General features: G+C 44.8%; 1 protein-coding gene across 2 annotated transcripts in view; it reads left to right on the top strand.

Moving 5' to 3' along the window:
• RXRG (retinoid X receptor gamma) overlaps positions 1 to 14,673 on the top strand; it is a 43,321-nt gene extending 28,648 nt beyond the window's left edge. For both annotated transcript variants that reach the window (XM_036835183.1, XM_036835193.1), the window contains 6 exons: positions 3,302 to 3,462; positions 3,579 to 3,708; positions 5,013 to 5,145; positions 6,889 to 6,980; positions 8,247 to 8,352; positions 14,186 to 14,673. In XM_036835183.1, the coding sequence (XP_036691078.1) occupies positions 3,302 to 3,462; positions 3,579 to 3,708; positions 5,013 to 5,145; positions 6,889 to 6,980; positions 8,247 to 8,352; positions 14,186 to 14,333 (770 nt within the window). In that variant the 3' untranslated portion in view covers positions 14,334 to 14,673. The remainder of the gene's footprint in view (positions 1 to 3,301; positions 3,463 to 3,578; positions 3,709 to 5,012; positions 5,146 to 6,888; positions 6,981 to 8,246; positions 8,353 to 14,185) is intronic.
• The last annotated feature ends 1,708 nt before the right edge of the window (positions 14,674 to 16,381 follow it).

The raw sequence follows: 16,381 nt of genomic DNA, 5'->3' as shown, positions 1-16,381 counted from the left end.
GCTGCAGATTGCAAATCACCTATACTCGATTCTCCTGCCTCACAGTCTAATTCTGACTCTCAAAGCTCAACCTGAATATTTCTGGCTCAATTAGGGTCAGAGTGGTTCACAGAGCAAATGATGGGAAGCGTGGTTCTCTATTTTAAGTCAAACAGGGACATGTGGATTGTAAGAGCCTGGGCAGTCCTTCTTTTAAACCTAGTATTATGATTCTTTCATAGCAAATTGGGTCCAGTTTTGGTTCCTGCATTAAAAAAATAATAATAATGTGGAGCAACAGGAGTGATGAAAAGCTGAGTAATAAAGATTAGGAGGGGAAAAGGGGCTCTCTGTGAAATTGCTAAAGGAATTGATACCATTTACCCTGAAAAACAGAAGGCAAAGAAGCGAATCAATTCCTCATCTCACTATATGGAGGGTCACTTTAAACATGTTACTGGACAGCCTTTCCTTTGCCACTATCATTTCTGGCCTTCATTTACAGAATTTGGGGCTCAGTTCAGACACTTTCTTGAGGACAAGAATAATAAAATCCTGGAACAGATAACTGAGTGATACTATGGAATTTACATTCCTAGAGAGTTGGACAGACAGACAGAGATGAAATTGGGGTGGGCTCAGAATTCACCTGCCTAAAGCCAGGGTACATAATGGCGAAGCTGGAGTGGACATTTGCTATTGTCTGATGTAACACATTCATTCCCTGAAAGAAGAAGCAGAGGTTCTGAGAGGTTAGGGTCTTGCCTAAGCTTACATGGCAAGCTAATGGCAGAGCTGGTGTAGGACTGGGACCCTCTGACTTCCAGGCCACCAAACAATCCTCACGGGTTCTGGATCTATTTCCATAATTTTTGGTCATATAATGCGGTTTGGGTAGTAAGAGAATGGATTATTTTTGAGGCAATTTGTGGTCAGCACTTGACATTCCTGTGGGTCTATTAATCCAACCAGCCCAGAGCCTTGGAGTCAGGGGTAAGCTCAGGAGGCAGCCAGCCTGGGTCTACATGCTGGCTTCACCACTTCTAGCTCTGTGACCTCAGGCAGGTTACCTAACTTCTCTGTGGCTCATAGCATTTCAGAGGGCTCTTGTGGGGGTTAAATGAAATATAATTACGAAAAGTGTTGAGCATAATTCTGACACAGAAAAAGGGCTCCATAAATTTTGGCTATTTTAATACATCGCAATAAATGTGTGTTGGGCTAATGGAAAATCCTGTTTTAGGCCCCACTGGCCCCTCAATGTACCCTGATGTACTGAGTAGCAGTAGCTCAAAATGCGCCGTAGAAGATTTCTTTCAACAACAGATACGTGACTCCTCATTGATGACAGTAAGATTTATGGCACAAAAAGGAGAACTGAATAGCAAAGGATCACTCAGTTAATTGCAAAATTGGAATAAGAATCTAATTCCCTGAAGCCAAGGTTATTTTCTTTGGAGCTTGAAGGTTATTTTCCTTGAGTGTTACAAATCTGTAGAAGAAATCAATTGAGGGCCACAAGAGGAACTTGGTTTGCTTTCATCCATCTTTTCAAGTCAAGACAAATAGAAGCCCATTAATCTACCTTTAAAAAAAATTAATACAAGAAGCATTCAACTTTAACCAGCAAATCCAACTGATGATAAAAACACATATGAGAGTTTCTGTACGTTGTCAGTGAATGAAGGCTAACAGAATGGACAGAAAGAAAGGATGAGGGGAAAAGAGAAACAGGGAGAGGGAGGAAGAGGTCAAAAGCGGGGTTAGAGAGAGGACCAGAGCAGACACCGAGAGTGGAAAGAGAGGCCAAGGGGAGGGGAAATGCTACTTCTCAAAAAACTTTTAAATAATTGTTTTGTTTAATCTTCATAAAACAATCTCAGGTAAGTACTATAATCCCCACTGTACATGTAAGGAAACAGGCTTTATAAACTGAGTACCATGTCCGATGTTACTAGCTAGGAAGTGGTCGGGCCCATTTTGAAAAAGATTTCTTTGACTCCAAGGTACATGATTTTTGCTCTTCTCCTATTTTGTCCTCTCTGCTCTCTTTCTCGTCCATTTCTTCTTTTTCTTACTCTCCTGCTTTAATCTCTCTTTCCTTTCTTCCTTTACGCCTTCTTTCCTACCCTCCCTCCCTCTCAACCCCTGAATATCATTCTCATCTTGAGGTTTCTTGGTGTGTCTCTATTAGAGATGGTGATGCATCAGCCGTATTTGTGCTGTCAGACCCTTCTCTGACCTACTTTGAGAGATCAATAATATCACTTGCGTGACAAACTAGATGTCCAGCATCGGTCCCAGTTCATTCCGCAGCCTTGTGGCTCAGAGAGTAAGAGGTGCCTTGGAAAGTGGACAAAGGGGAGGAAAGGAGAGGAGATGAGAGGTAGAAATTGCTCATGGAGTAGCTGTCACTGAGGTCCCTCTTGGCCACTGCTTAGAGTATAATTTTCTTGATTCTTGGGATTTAGAAGATGTGTGCCAATATTGAATTCTGCTTATTGCTACTGGGAATAAGAAGATGGAAACTGAAGCTTTCGAGAGGATGGACACTAACCCCATAGAGACTGTTCTCCCAGTGAAGAGCACAGAATTGGGAAAGGGGTCTGCCTGACATTCTAATGTACAGACCCAGAGGGTTCTTTGATGAAAACCCTAAGCTTGGGGAATCTGAGAAAATTCCAGCCTCCGCCTTTGCCTGTGTACCCTTCCCCACCCCCCAAATCAGCTGCTGATTCTGAAATGTCATCTAGGTGACATTACTCCACCCTTTCGCTTACTAAATACCCACATGGCTCCCTGAAGATCCTCCCTGACAAGTCAGATCAGGTGATGCCGTGTTCAGGCCGGTGCACTAGGGGCAGACCTAATGGGACGTGAATGCCAAGGATGATGCACAGGATGTGACCGAGGGAGTTTTTAGAGTAATGTGCTTGTTACTTAACTATTGCATGCTCACAGTTTATTAGAGGTAGCAGGTGGAAGAAGGATAAGGGAGACAGCATGCAAGGAGACAGTGGTTCATTAAAAGAAAGGGCAGAATTGGAGGTTATTAAAGCTTAAAAGGCACATTTCTTAGAGTGGTCCCCATAATGAACTGGAAAGACTACGGACTGAAAAAGACCCATAGTTTGGCACAGGCATAAGAAAACAGCTGAGCTCTGCTTTCTTGGTTTCATCTGTTAACATGACAGCATCTCTGATTCATTACCACCATGATGCCCATTTTACAGAGGAGGAAACTGAGGCTTAGGGCTGTAATTAACTTTCCCACAGTTGTCCTGGGCATATGGTAACGTCTGCACGTCCTTGTCCCTGCCAGCTGTGCAAGAAGAAAGGCAGAGAAGCCGGGAGCGGGCTGAGAGTGAGGCAGAATGTGCCAGTAGTGGCCATGAAGATATGCCCGTGGAGAGGATTCTGGAGGCTGAACTTGCTGTTGAACCAAAGACAGAATCCTACGGTGACATGAACATGGAGAATTCGGTAGGTGGTCTTAGATCTCCATCCACCTCCCATTTCTTGGAGGGGGCTGGAGGTGGGGAAGGAGTATGTTTGAGTCCTAGAACCTGTCCGTTCAGAGTACCTCGTTCCTTTTTCAGACAAATGACCCCGTCACCAACATATGCCATGCTGCTGACAAGCAGCTCTTTACTCTCGTTGAATGGGCCAAGCGTATTCCCCACTTCTCTGACCTCACCTTGGAGGACCAGGTCATTCTGCTCCGGGCAGGTAAGCGATAGCAGGGCTCCTTTCTTCTTGGGTTGCCATTTTGAAATTACCCTTGGGATCCTAAAACAAGTGACCTGATGGACCTGTAACCCATCCAAGCTGTGCACCTTGTTGAGACAGGATAACCCTATGCGAGGTTGTTCTTTTTTATATTATTGGTAAGCTCTGAAATTTGGATGGCCCTCCCCCAAAACTGTCATTTCCAAATGAAACACTGTTTGTTAATGGAGGAGTAAGACTCTTTTTCTTTTTTTTAATATTTAAATTTTCTCTTTTATACTTAAAGAAATTTTTATTAGTTTCTACATGCATTTTATTATCAGAGAAAAATAACTTTTTAAACACACACATAATTAAAAAAACAAGGCAGGTTTACAAGAAGGTGAGAATTTTCTATTTAATGAGATTTTTCTGTCCATTTGTTCTCTTAAACTGCTTCCTAGAATCCTTTTAGTGACCAAGAAAGGCTCTTTTTCCATGCAAATTTTATGCAGCCTTTATAATTTGCATTTAATTTTCAAAGACAGTTAAACAATTGTTATTCAAGACAATCTGAAGCTGTGCCTCATTACTGTTATGAAATTAGAAAATAGAGATATTCCCATTTCACAGGTGAAATAGGGGAAGCCAAAGATTTTTGCTCAGGCTTTTACTAGATGGATTCCAGGGTCCCTTCCTATTTTAAGATTCTACATGCTGTAATCTCTCTAGCCTCCCATTTCTGGGACACTGTGCAGTTGACATATGCCAAATCTCCTCTTTGTCATGGAGCCAGCAGGGAAATTTCATGAAGATTCGCTGAGCCTGGGGAGGCAGTCCATTTATTTCAGCCCTATTAGATAATGAGCGATCCCTGAGTGTCGATGGAAAGCTACATGCCCTGCTGGGTGCTACTAGACAACGCCTAAGAAGTAAAACTAGGTTGTCAGGTCCTGGGGGCAGACACTGCAGGGTATACTCGCTCTATCTACCATGGCAGCTAACATAGTGACCATTACCCTTTAAGTGTTCAATCCATATTTGTTGATGAACTGGAGGGAAAAAAAGGGCCCTTGTCCTCAAGCTGCCATTCTGGGCTGCACTGGGGAGACTGTGGGGGAGGAGCATACCCACAAGTCAGGGGACCCCAGTCTTACCCTTTGTTCCCTCACTAATTAGTGGTGTCATCTGGAACTAGTTTTTGACCTCCCTGGATTTCTGGTTCTGCTTTTATTCCAAAGGATAATAATACATGCCTTGGATGATTATCAATGAAGCAAGAGTGTGGTCAGGTTTCCCTCAAGGCCTCCTTCTTATTCTTGCAGGGTGGAATGAATTGCTGATCGCCTCCTTTTCCCACCGCTCGGTTTCTGTGCAGGATGGCATCCTTCTGGCCACGGGTTTACACGTCCACCGGAGCAGTGCCCACAGTGCTGGGGTTGGCTCCATCTTTGACAGGTGGCTCTATTCCGCTTCCGGCGCTTGTATGTGTGTGTGTATACATGTGTGCATGTGTGTGTGTGTGTACCTGTGGGTAGTGCTGGGATGTAGGATGGACAGCCCAATCAGCTGTACTGGCTGGAAGCAGAGACCATTAAGCACATGAAAACATAAACCTGGGGAATGAGAAAGGGATTAAAAGAAATGGTAATCCAAGGAGATGGAGTCAGTCAGAGGTCAACAGAGTTGCTGGCAGATGAAAGACCCTATTATCCCTAAAGGTTTCCAGGGAAGAGACTGTATTATTGACATTACCTAGTAAGGTGGGAGTGGGGAGTTTGAACTGCTTATCCAAGGGGGCCTGGATGGGAATGAGGGTTTAGGATCTGACTTTAGGAATCTGGGAAAGATGAGCTGAGGTTTTGCTGGTCTCTGCACCAGGCTCTCTGGGGGAATCCTGCTATAAGAGCGACAGCCTCAGTCTGGGATTCTGTGGAAGCAACCTAAGTGTCCATCATCGGATGAATGGATAAAGAAGATGTGGCACATATATACAATGGAATATTACTTAGCCATAAAAAGGAACGAAATTGAGTTATTTGTAGTGAGGTGGATGGAGTTAGAGTCTGTCATACAGAGTGAAGTAAGTCAGAAAGAGAAAAACAAATACAGTATGCTAACACATATATATGGAATCTAAGGGAAAAAAAAAAAAAGTCATGAAGAACCTAGTGGCAAGACGAGAAGAAAGACACAGACCTACTAGAGAATGGACTTCAGGATATGGGGAGGGGGAAGGGTAAGATGTGACAAACTGAGAGAGTGGCATGGACATATATACACTACCAAACATAAAATAGATAGCTAGTGGGAAGCAGCCGCATAGCACAGGGAGATAAGCTCGGTGCTTTGTGACCACCTAGAGGGGTGGGATAGGGAGGGTGGGAGGGAGGGAGACGCAAGAGGGAAGAGATATGGGAACATATGTATATGTATAACTGATTCACTTTGTTATACAGCAGAAACTAACACACCATTGTAAAGCAACTATACTCCAATAAAGATGTTAAGAAAAAGAAAATTAAGCCAGGTGATCTAAAGAGATGAGAGATGAATGGGTGGGTGACAGGATGGAGAACTGGGAAAGGAAGAGTAAGATTGAAAATAGTGTCTCTGTCCAATGCCAGGGCCCTGTGGTCCCTTCCCAACCCCATCATAAGTGGTCTTCCAGGGCCATGCACATGTCCATCTAAGATGTCCCTACTCCTTCCCTGCCTTTTCCCACAACATGTTCCACATGGAGACCATCACGGTCTTCAGTTGACTCAGCCCTCTTGATGGTGTCTAGAAATTTCTGCCCTGTCACGGAACGCCGTCCTTTGCAGTGTTCTTCCAGACATGTGATGCCCTCACCCTGCTTTGCCCGTTGCATTTCTGCCAATTCACAAATCCTCTAGGCTGCCTTTCCAGCTCCCTCTCTGTGTTCACTGCCTCATCCTTGGTGTTCCCTGGGACTTTGATCATGGCAGTTATTGGTTTTGTGTTGCTGCTACGTATTGCTTCTGTGTCTGCTTCTTTAATTAAACTGTGAGCTCTTTGAGATCAGGGACTGTATCTTATTCATCTCTGTGCCCCTATTAGCTGGCGCATCTACTGGAAAATGGGGTGGGTACATAATAAATATTGGTTGCATTCATTTTATCAGCCCTTGGCCTGGTATTCATGATTTTCTCATCACCTGCCATTGTTTCCTGTGAACAGAGTTCTGACTGAGCTGGTCTCCAAAATGAAAGACATGCAGATGGATAAGTCGGAGCTGGGGTGCCTACGAGCCATCGTGCTATTTAACCCAGGTGAGTGCGCCGCGCTTAGCTCTCCTCCATGGTCGACCCCCAGTGCTCTGATGTTCTCTAGTCCTCTAGCTCAGCAGAGACAGATAAGGGAGGGCCAGGAGACCTATCCTAGGGAGGACAAAGAGTCAACTCTTCATGGCCTCTGCTCCTCGAGCCATACTGAAAAGGGTCTCAAATGGGCGTGGAGTGTGCATGTTTGGGGGCAGGTGGGGAGGACGAGAGATGCCAGAGGGCTAGAGTAGTAGCAAAGAAGGCGGTAAAAAGTGGTCAGGTTCTACATATATTTTTAGGCAGAGCCAATGGCATTTGCTGATAGGCTGTGAAAGAAAGAGAGGTATTAAATATAATTCTTAGAATTTTTCATTTTGTTTTCTTGAACACTCGGAAAAACAGAGATTTCATTTACTGAAACGGCGGTTCAAAGGGTGGACGGCTAGGAATCAGGGCTTTGGACATGAGAATCTGAGATGGATAGTAAACGCCCAAGAGTGGCTCTCCCGGAAGCAATTGTTTATGTGAGTCTGGAGTTCAGAGAAGAGGCAGGACCAGAGATGTACATTTGAGAGCTATCAGCCTAGACCTGGCATGCAAGGCTCTGAGACCGGGAGTAAAGTAGAGGCACTGCAGAACGGAGAGCTGAGGGCTAAGCCCTGGGGCATGGTGATATTTAGAGGTTGCAGAGAAAAGGAAGAGCCAGCAAAGAAGCCTGAGAGGAGGCAGTGAGTGAGACAGGGAAGAACCAAAGAGTAGTGTCCTGGGGGGCCCAGGGAGGAAAAGCATTTCAAGAAGGAGGAAGTGATCAGCTTCTTCAGATGCTGCCGTGGGTCAAGAAAGATGAGTATTCAGAATTACATAGTAATTGACGCACATGCTTCACCTCCTGAATTAAGTGGTCTGTTAATTGATGCAGGATGTGGGTCTGTCCGGTTTTTGTACCCCATCTCTTTACTCAGTCCATGCTTAGCACATAGTAAGCACTCAATAAATGCGTGAAGGTAGTATTTCTAGAATGGCCGGGATAAAAAAAAACTCTCCTCCTTGGAGTCAGCGGTGCGTACCTTTGCTCCAAGAGTTTATTGGGTAGATTGGGCACAGGAAGGAGGTGTGAGGGCACAAAGGGCTGGCTTTGTGTATTTCACAATGTCCCCCATCCAGCGTGTCTCTCGTAACTCTGCGGGAGGTGGCCTGTGTGAATGGGGACAGACTCTGTAGAAGGGTGTCCCGCAGAGGTGTGTAAGGAGAGGTTGAATCAGCTGTCTTTTTCAGATGCCAAGGGTCTGTCCAACCCCTCTGAGGTGGAGACTCTGCGAGAGAAGGTTTATGCCACCCTCGAGGCCTACACCAAGCAGAAGTACCCGGAACAACCAGGGAGGTGAGGGAGTCCTGGAAGAATGGTAACAACCGCAGCAACTCTTCTGATCTGCCATTAATGAATGGCGACATGCAGCAGGCACTGTCTAGATTTTTTCACAACCGTCTCAAAGCTACTCAGACACTGGCTCCATGAAACCGGAGGTCTCGTCTGTCTTGTTCACCCACTGTTCACCACTTTGGCATCAGAGCCTAACAATTAGTATTCATCTTTAAATGTTGAATGAACACCCCAGTGAACGAACGATGGTGGGAATCCTTAGCTCCAATTTCTAAAGAGGCCCCAAGGCTCCGAAAGGAACCTTGCCCAGGGTCACAGAGCTGGTGCATGGTGGGGCAGGTTGTGAACCCAAGTTTGCTTGATTTCGAAGAACTTGTGCTTTTCAGTGTGACTGCATTGCTTTCTGCTTTGCCCTCATGGAAGCCCCCATGCAGTAAAAGGTACAGGCTTCGGTAGCCAGGCGAGGTGACCGCTGGCCCCAAGGGTGCCATCTGTAGCCTCTGGCAAGGTCCTGGGTCTGGGCTTCTTGTCTGAGAAGGAAGACATCGGTCAGAGGATCTCTGAGGCCATCTACCAGTATTCCTGAGTGGTTAAAAAAATCCTTTTCCCAAATGTTTCCCCCAAGTACAGCTGAATAAAAGTTTTCCTCCTCCACTAACTCTAGTTAAAAAGAGAGAATATGATCCTCAAACCTCACAGAAAATGAAAAATGAAACTTGAAAAATACTTCTTTAAAGGCATGAGTTTGTTTTTAGGATTAATTACCTATGCTCCCAATTCTCCCTGATGACTTTTATTCCTCTGTGGAGTCTAATTTCCATTAGCCCATTTTTCCTGGATCATAAGCCACTATCTCTCAATTGTCCAGAAGAGGCTGAGCTCGTTTTTTATCACAGGCAATGAATGCATCTGTGTGAGTGGGGTCCAGCCAGTTGATACAATAAATGTGCAGGCCTTGTGTGTTACGGAGACTAAGCTGTGACAACAGACTTCCCAAATATCAGTAGTTGAACACAAGTTTATTTCTTCCTCACAAATCAGTCCTGGATGGGTAATCAATCTAGCGTGGTGACTTTCTTCCACACCATCGCTCAGGGACCCAGGCTCCTTCCTTCTTGGGGTTCCACCATGTCGTTGAGTCTCGTGTTTTGTTTAATTTTTTATTTATTTATTTATTTGTTTATTTATGGCTGTGTTGGGTCTTCGTTTCTGTGCGAGGGCTTTCTCTAGTTGCGGCAAGTGGGGGCCACTCTTCATTGCGGTGCGCGGGCCTCTCACCATCGCAGCCTCCCTTGTTGCGGAGCACAGGCTCCAGACACGCAGGCTCAGTAGTTGTGGCTCACGGGCCTAGTTGCTCCGCGGCATGTGGGATCTTCCCAGACCAGGGCTCGAACCCGTGTCCCCTGCATTGGCAGGCAGATTCTCAACCACTGCGCCACCAGGGAAGCCCTCATTGTGTTTTGTATGCTGATGATGGAAGGGAAAGAGGAGGAGGAGCACAGAGGTGAGGCTATGTGAGCAACACATTGACCTGGAAAGGGCACCCCCTCCCTTTACTCACTTCCACTGTATAAACTTGGTCACATGGACCAGCTAGCCAAGAAGGAGACTGGAGAATGTGTGCAGCTGGATGCCAAGGAAGAAGGGGAGAATGGATTTTGCTAGGCACCTGGCAGTCTCTCCTACATCTGAAGTGGGTGAGATTGAAAGAGCCCTACCCAACAAGCAGGGCCTGGCTGCCAGCATCGGCTCAGCTTCTGGCCGGTGAGAGCTGACTGAAAGCCCTGTGCTGGATGATATCCACCGAATCTCCCAGCTGTAAGGCAGCATTACTCATGTGTGTGTGTGTGTGTGCGTGTGTGTGTCTGTGTGCACATATTGTGTGCAGGGCATTAGGACTAGGAAGGCTCATATTCATCCTTTTCCTGGACTTGGCTCTAGGTAGTGCTGTTTACCTCTTTAAAAAACAGAACTCTCTTTTTATCTTATTATAAAAGCCAAGCATGCTTTGGTAGGAAATAAGGACAATTTTTTAAAATAAATAGGGTAATATAAACTGATTGTAAATTTGGGAGGTATATTTCTTTCTAGCAGCTTTGTGTATCAATGTATGTATACATAGAAATGTATATTTACAGATCTGAAATCGTATGGTTTGGCGTATTATTTTGCTCCATTAGCTATTTTAGGCATTTTATCAGATATTGAAAAGTACAAAATTCTTATTTTCAATGATTTTGTAATATTTCACAGGGTGGGTGTATCGTAATGTATCTAGTCATTGCTCTGTGGTTGACATTTAGATTGTCTCTAATGAATAACACTTTAAAAACTTTGGAACTTGCCTGTTTTCCCAGGAAGGGGACTGCCAGGGGCCTGGGCGGCCCCCAGGCAGTAGGCAGAGATGCCAACACTTGTTGCCTGGCCCAGGGCAGGGCCTGGGAGTTCAGGGAGGGAGTGCAGGGACGGGGCCCCTGCATGTCCCTTGGGTGAATCCAGCGCAGCCTGCACAGCGGGTGACCACCCTGACGCTGAGTAGGTCCATCAGGGATGTCACTTGGCTCAACCAGGTGGGCGAGTGTGCCGAAGGCTGGTCACCTCTGGTTTGCAGAAAGTGGTTGAAGGGGTTCCTGGTGGCACACAAGCCCTGTCAAGGCCGTTTTCTTGGTGGTGGAGGGCTGCCACTCCGTGGAGACTTTTCAGAAGTACACCTCACAGGGGCGAGTTCTGCCTCCTCTAGCCAGAAGCAGAGATCAAAACTCAGGAGGGGGCAGGGCTTGCAGGAACCTTCTTTCTCTCACACAGCAGGTGCCTTCAAAGGCTGTGAGTCCCCCTTGTTTCCAAACATGTGAGCGAGGAATGCGACGGCCGCCCTGTGGCTATGGCTATTAACGGGTGTGTTTACTTCTACCTCCTGATCTTAGCTCCTAAACCTGGGACAGACAGCAAAGACAGCAGTCTTATGGTTAGCATTTTTTAAAAAATTATTTTATTGAAGTATAGTTGATATACAATGTGTTAATTTCTGCTGTGCAGCACAGTGATTGTTATATATATATACATATATATATACATTCTTTTTCATATTCTTTTTATTATAGTTTATCACAGGGTGTTGAATATAGTTCCCTGTGCTATACAGTAGGCCCTTGTTGTCTATCCATTCTATATATAAGAGTTTGCGTCTAGAATGGTTAGCATTTAACACATTGTAAAACTTTGGCATTTTTAGAGTAAAAAAATACATTTTCAGAGCTAACGTCAGCCTAACTTCACACTTTATAAAGAAGCCGTTTCCCTTGCCTAATTACATAAACCTCTTTCGTGGCAGAGCCATGACCATGTTCTTATCTAATGGTGATACCATTCAGATGCACTCAGAGGCTTCCTGTTTTTTTTCTTTTTGCCACATCGAGAGGCCTGTGGGATCTTAGTTCCCTGACCAGGGATCAAACCTGTGCCCCCTGCAGTGGAAGCGCACAACCCTAACCACTGGACCGCCAGGGAAGTCCCACTCAGAGGCTTTCTAACCAAACGTTTTGAAGGTTTGTGTTGGCCTTGGTATAGACCTTTAACTTTTCCATGTAGGGAGGTAATTCTTACCTTTTTAGATGGTGCCACTCTGTTCTTCTTAGATTGCCACATTTCCTTAAAACTTCTTTCGGCATGAATATAGACCTATACGCATTTTCGAGGAGTATTAAAACTCCAATTTGAAAACTTCTCGTGAAATAACGTTGTGACGTCCAGTGAAGGTCCGGCCCAACCGGAAGTTGCTGATTTAAGGCCACCGTGACTAACAAGATTTCGATTCCTGTACTTTTTATTGGAAACTGTGAGTAGAGTTATTTGATTTCCAGTCATTATCATTAATAACATTAAAAATAGGCTTCACTGGCAAAAAGGATTTTGAGAGATGAAGAAGGACCACAGAAGCGTGTTGGAAATGAGGCAGGTTGAGGAGCCTGAAAGGGACCCTGTGTGTGTGAGGCTACTTCCTTCACACACTAGTCTCTTTCCCTTTGGTGAGCCTCACAGCTAAGGTCCTTAATTATAGAAGAGTGTGTGTGTGTGTGTGTGTACCAGTGTGTGAGGGCAGGTGAAAATGGAGGAGAATGTGTGTGTATACTTTTACACGTGTGAATATGTTCAAGCTCATGTGTGTGAGGGTGTATAAGAGTGAGTGTGTGTGCACACGTGTGTGTGTGTGTGTGAGAGTGGTGAGGGGGTGTGTGTGCACATGTGTGGGAGGCATATGTGAGTGTGTGTATGCATGGGTGTGTGTATTATCTCTCCAGACTGTGGACCCCTCAGGGGTGAAGGCTACTATTTTCTGTCTCTCTCTCTTCCTAACTGAAAGGTAAGCACATCCATGTTGCTGCAAATGGCATTCTTTCATTATTCTTTATGGTTGAGTAGTATTCCATTGTGTGTGTGTGTGTGTGTGTGTGTGTGTGTGTGTGTATACACACACCCCCCACATCTTTTTTATCCATTCATCTGCTGATGGACATTTAGGTTGCTTCCATGTCTTGGCTATTGTAAACAGTGCTGCAATGAACATTGGGGTGCATGAATCTTTTTGAATTAGAATTTTCTCCAGATATATGCCCAGGAATGGGATTGCTGGATCGTATGGTAGCTCTATTTTTAGTTTTTTAAGGAACCTGCATACTATTCTCTGTAGTGGCTACTAAGTGAAGTAAATCAGACAGAGAAAGACAAATATATGACACTGATTATATGTGGAATCTAAAAAATTGATATAAACGAACTTATTTACAAAACAAAAATAGACTCAAAGACATAGAAAAGAAACTTACGGTTACCAAAGGTGAAAGAGGGTGGAGGGATAAATTAGGAGTTTGGGATTCAAATATACACACTACTATATATAAAATAGACAACCAACAAGGACCACTATATAGCACAGGGAACTATATTCAATATCTTGTAATAACTTATAATGGAAAAGAATCTAAAAAAGAATATATATATGTATATATATATATAATGGAGTCACTTTGCTGTACACCTGAAACTAACACAACATTGTAAATCAACTATATTTCAATAAAAATTTTCAAAAAATTTAAAAAAGAAAGTCACACTTAGGCAAAAAAATAAAAAAATAAACAAAACAAAATAAAAGTAAGCACAGACTACGAAGTTGATGTACAAAGTGGTTTTAAACGGGTAACAGAAATGTGGAAACTGAGGCACATTGAGGTCGCATTGCTTAAAGTAAGTGTGGTATGAGGAAAGGCATAGTCCAGCGAGGAGATGAGAACTGCTGGTCCTGAGAGTGGGGGGCTCTTCCTGGATCCCAGAACCTATCTCAGTGCCTGGTGCGTGGTTTGTACACAAACACGTTCAGCCGATGGCGAGAACCCCTGCGGATCCTGCACATCCGCCGTGCTGTGCTGTTCTAAATGCTTTGGCAAATCTTCCCAGGAACCCCCAGGCACAGAGAATGTGAGGAACGCCAGCTGGTTAGGGTTGGAGATGTGAGTCAGCATAAGCAGGCTGGCGCTTCCTCTTGCCCACCACGAATGGGGGCGCTGAGGGCAATTCTGGGATGCGGCCACAGAATTCAAGAGATTCTCAAGAGGTCACAGGATCCAACTTCCACCTTTAAGAAGCATGACAAGACCTCTAGCCTATTTCTGAAGCTCTCCAGAATTAGAGGTTCTCCAGCTGCCTTAGTCTCCCCAACCAGGCTCTTTCTTCTAATCACAGATTGGTCAAGAAGACCAAATGAGCTGCCTCATGCCAGCAGCCGCCCCGCGCATGCCAGTCCCCCAGTTCTTAATGTCTCCTTGCTTCTCCACAGGTTTGCCAAGCTGCTGCTGCGCCTCCCAGCCTTGCGCTCCATCGGCTTGAAATGCCTGGAGCACCTCTTCTTCTTCAAGCTCATCGGGGACACACCCATTGACACCTTCCTAATGGAGATGTTGGAGACCCCGCTGCAGATCACCTGAGCCTCACCAGACACAGCCTCCTACACAGGACTAGTCAGGGCAGGTGTGTGTGGACCACCCCCCTGCACACGTTCCTCCACCTCCCACCCCCAACCCTTCCTGTTCCCCAAACGTGATGCTTATAATAAAGAAACCTTTCTACACATGCGACTTTTATAGGTGGAGTTTTGTATAGATGTTAACGGTAACCCTTCTTTGCTATCTAAGGGGCTGGGGATCTTTCTGGAAGTTCTTGGGAAAACTAACCAAGCCTCTGTACATATAATTAGTTTAAATTATTTTTTCACTTGCATTGGAAAGCCAATGACCGAATAATAAAGTAATATATGTGATATTGGCACTGCTTGGAGCATGGGGTGAATTATTGTGCAGCAGGGCAGTTATCTCAGAGGTGGGAGGAAAGGTATGGGGGGTTAGGAATGGGGGATGGGGCTGGGGTCCTGAAACAATAAATCCCACAGTTAGATACCCCATGTCTAAGCTGGGCACAGCTAGCTTTGCCCCAGGGTAGCCCCTGGAGAGATTGGGAAGAAACATTGTCTTTCAGAGCCAGCTTGGTTTTTTGTTTGTTTGTTTGTTGCTCTTTTCCTCCTAAGAATAATGAGTACTAACAGCCTTGTCCTGACTGGGGGCAATGGAGTATAAGGGCAAGAGTAGATGTTCTTTTTTTTTTTAATTTTTATTTTATATTGGAGTATAGTTGATTAACAAAGTTGTGTTAGTTTCAGGTGTACAGCAAAGTGATTCAGTTATACATACACATGTATCTATTCTTCTTCAAATTCTTTTCCTATTTAGGTTAGAGAAGATGTGCTCTTGATGGGGGAAGACACGGGTCCTGGGAGTTGGTGGGAGGTGGTAATGGATTTTGGTAATGGTAAAGGAATGGATTTTCTGTCCTTAACTAGCAACAATAACAAAAAGACCAGAGTGCACCCAATTTGTTTTCCATCATTATCTAACTATATGTAGCCTGTTCTTAACAACTTACTGACCAGAGACATATTAATACGTCTTTTGTTACCCAAACATTGTTGACCGGAGTGTTTCAATATTCACTTACATAACAAATTGCTGGCCACAAGCATTAGTTTCTGCAAAAATCCTCCGGTCAATAATGTGTTAAAAGGGGAAGAGAGAAAAGCTCTTCCAGCTTCTAGCCTGTGATCACCTAGTGTCTTAGAGCCCTGCTGTCTGCTGGACAGTGACCTCCTTGAGGGTAGAAACTGTGTCTAACTGACATCACAGCCAGCCTATACAGCCCATCTTGCTCAAGTCACCTTCCTGCCATCTGCAGAAACAGGACTTAATGGATACACAATTCTATGCCCCTTAGGGTTGTAGAGTATACAACCTGAACAGCCGCACATGGCTTACCTTCTTCGTACCACCAGAACCTGACCTGGGGTCTGGCATGCAATAGGCACATAGTAAAAGTGTGTTGTTGAATTGGGTTCCACACAACTAGAAAGAATTCCCTAAAGGTTTTTGTGATGGCAGCTGCATCATTCCGCATCAGCAACTTGTCCTCTCAGAAAAACCCCAGGGCTAACTCTCCAGTCCAAATATATTCATCAGTGATCATGCAATTTTGGAGAAATAAAAATTGCTTTATTCCTGGGAAAGAAAAGTTTAGGGATTCCTTAGACTTGGACATTAAGCAATGGAATTAAAATCAATTATGCTGTTTTTTTCATTTTGTTTTTCATCTGCATTTATTTGTGAACCATGATGAAAATGATTGGGGTGGGAGGAGACTAGAATTTAATGCTGGGCTCCCTGACCGCTTCCCTCTGCTAGCATAACTCACTGGACACCTTCAGCTGCCTTATAGGTAACATGGGGCTTCCATGGAAACCTATCATGCCCCAGGTGTGGTAAACCGAGTTCCATTCCAATCTTTGATCCCTTCCTCACTGAACCCTAGCTCTTGCCTGGAGCAAAATTCAGGCTGATGAATGCCCAGCAGGGCGTCTGAACATAGGTCACGTGGTGTCTCCTGGAATTGTTGCCACAGAACCCGCTGAGCTAGGCAGGAGCTGGGCAGG

Source organism: Balaenoptera musculus, chromosome 1 (genome assembly GCF_009873245.2).
Source record: "Balaenoptera musculus isolate JJ_BM4_2016_0621 chromosome 1, mBalMus1.pri.v3, whole genome shotgun sequence".
Classification (NCBI taxonomy): domain Eukaryota; kingdom Metazoa; phylum Chordata; class Mammalia; order Artiodactyla; family Balaenopteridae; genus Balaenoptera; species Balaenoptera musculus.
This window is presented reverse-complemented; position numbering and strand designations above follow the sequence as displayed.